We start from the raw sequence: 2,264 nt of genomic DNA, 5'->3' as shown, positions 1-2,264 counted from the left end.
TAAATAAACAAAATCTTTACCAAAAAAAAAAAAAAGAACTGATAATGGAGGAGAAATTTAGGTAAAGACAATATAAAGAACCAAATACTTGGGAGAAAATAGATTACTTCCACTGCTTATCTAGAGCAGCAAGAGAATGGTCTTAACAGATCCATCATCATTGCTAAATTCCAGAACAGGATGTTCTATATACCATTAGCAAGCCATTCTTCTATGATGATAGTAAAAAGATACTTCTATTTCCTATTGAATTACCTCAGTCCTTTCCTTCATTATCTGCCTAATCTATGGGCTCCTCCTGATTTGGTTAAAAGGTCTGAGGTTTTATACAGAGAACATTTGCTACACTGGCAAACCAAATATTTTCATATCTACTGAAATTTTTCCTTCTCCAATTTCATGTTTTTACTTTCTTCTTGATTTTTTTCCCCCTTAATATTGTTGTTCTAAAAATTCTTAAGCTAAGAGAAACAAAATTTCAACTTAAGGTAAAATTTTCACACAGCTATTAAACAATTCATAATCCACAATAAAACGAACTCACCAACTGGATGAGTGATGGTGTTCTGTAGGCTGGGAATTACCACAGAGTAGGTAGGTGAGCGATAAGGATATATTGTTGTAGGATTTGTAGAGATGATATTCTGTGTGGTACCAGAAAACACATTGGAAACACTTAGAGGGAAGCGTTTTCGCTTCCCTGGACGAGGTTGATAAACCCAACCTATGGAGAAGATAAGCGATTTTTAATTTGAAAATAAGACCCTATTCAGCCTTTAAATAGTTATTTTCACAATAAAAATATCCAAAATACTTCTAAATTTAAAAAAATAAGTTATTGTCTATAGTGTCTGTTCCAAGTTTATTGTACGATTTTTGTGCATTTTAATATCCATATAGCTCCTAACTAGTTGTTAATATTGTAACCCATAATTCAAAGGAAGAATGAGGTCAAATATCTTGTATCTAAAGACACATAATCAATCCATAGTAAAATCAAGATTAAAGACATTGAGCTCGAATCCCAAAGCTTTTCCTTTACCTATAAAATAATGCCCCTGTAAGATATTATTCATCTCCTCCTGTTCCCTTTCTATGAGATACAATTGTCTATATCTTACAATGGAATGGTCAGTAATGACCAGTCACTATTTTTATACCTAGCTTAGGAAGAGTCACTCTCCTAAACTTGGCAGTCTCAAGTCCACAAACAATCCAATTTCCTTCCAAAGTCAGAAGACTGGAGTTTAACAGTGTGCAGCGACTGTATAACCAGGGGAATCACTGGTTCTCTGTAACTGTTGCCTCTGACACCCAAAATTTCTGCTCACATTTTAGAAAAAAAATAATTCTGTTCCCGTCATGCATGATCATGTCAGCCATACACCTTGCCTTTACCCAAACTTAATCTAAATGTCCTCATGGCTGGGGAGTAAATCAGAAATTGTTTCAAACTACGTCATGATGAGGATAAATTTGGCAGTTAGGAGACATAAGTATGTTCTGATAACCACATAACATTAAAATGAAGCATGGTGTCAATCCTTGCATTTTCATTGTCTTTTAAGGGTATGATACATATTTGTTTCTGTTGTTATGATTTTAACTCTTCATTTTCTATTATATTTGCAAAATTGTAGCCTCAAATTCTGGAGTTTTACCTTCATTAAGTTCATATCTGTATATTTAATCAAAACCACAGTAAAATTATGTCCCCTGGTTTGTTATTAGTTGGCAAATGTGAGACCACGTAATCCTCTACTTGGTTCTATTTAAGAATAGACCTATACCCAGTATCAATTCAATCATTACTATAATATTAGCCATTATTCTCTTTATTGTACATATCAGATTAGAAAAAAATACCCATTTTTGTCTTTCAATCTCAATCTAACCTAATCTTTACCTAAATAAATGTAAAAGAAATTAGGAAGAAGTTTTGTTTATTTCATTTGATTACCAGGAAATTCCTCTCTGTGCTTTTCTTTAATCTTTTGTGCTTCATCATAATAGGGTTTCTTTTGTTCCTCACTAAGTTTGTTCCACTCTAACCCGAGCTGGACGCTGATTTCTGCATTGTTGGCTGCTGGATTAGCTTTGGCTAGTGCTGGCCGGTGAATCCTTGCCCAAACCATAAATGCATTCATGGGTCGCTTCACATGACCATTTCTGTCCTTACTGAAGGGAGTATCTGGTATTCCTACATGACAAAAATTAAGAGACTGAATTAATGTGCCACACACACACACGCACACACACACACA

At 34.2% G+C, this 2,264-nt stretch overlaps 1 protein-coding gene across 1 annotated transcript; it reads right to left on the bottom strand.

Annotated features, from left to right (window-relative positions):
- Positions 1-544: 544 nt before the first annotated feature.
- On the bottom strand, positions 545-2,200 carry LOC117800509 (transcription factor SOX-30-like; the record flags this gene model as incomplete). Its single annotated transcript, XM_034653058.1, has 2 exons — positions 545-724; positions 1,961-2,200. Coding segments are annotated over 2 exons (420 nt in total), but the record flags the coding sequence as incomplete, so codon positions are not given.
- Positions 2,201-2,264: the final 64 nt, after the last annotated feature.

Source organism: Ailuropoda melanoleuca, unplaced genomic scaffold (genome assembly GCF_002007445.2).
Source record: "Ailuropoda melanoleuca isolate Jingjing unplaced genomic scaffold, ASM200744v2 unplaced-scaffold71534, whole genome shotgun sequence".
In the NCBI taxonomy this organism is placed as follows: Eukaryota; Metazoa; Chordata; class Mammalia; order Carnivora; family Ursidae; genus Ailuropoda; species Ailuropoda melanoleuca.
Note: the sequence above shows the minus strand (reverse complement) of the source record. Positions and strands in the feature narration are given on the sequence as shown.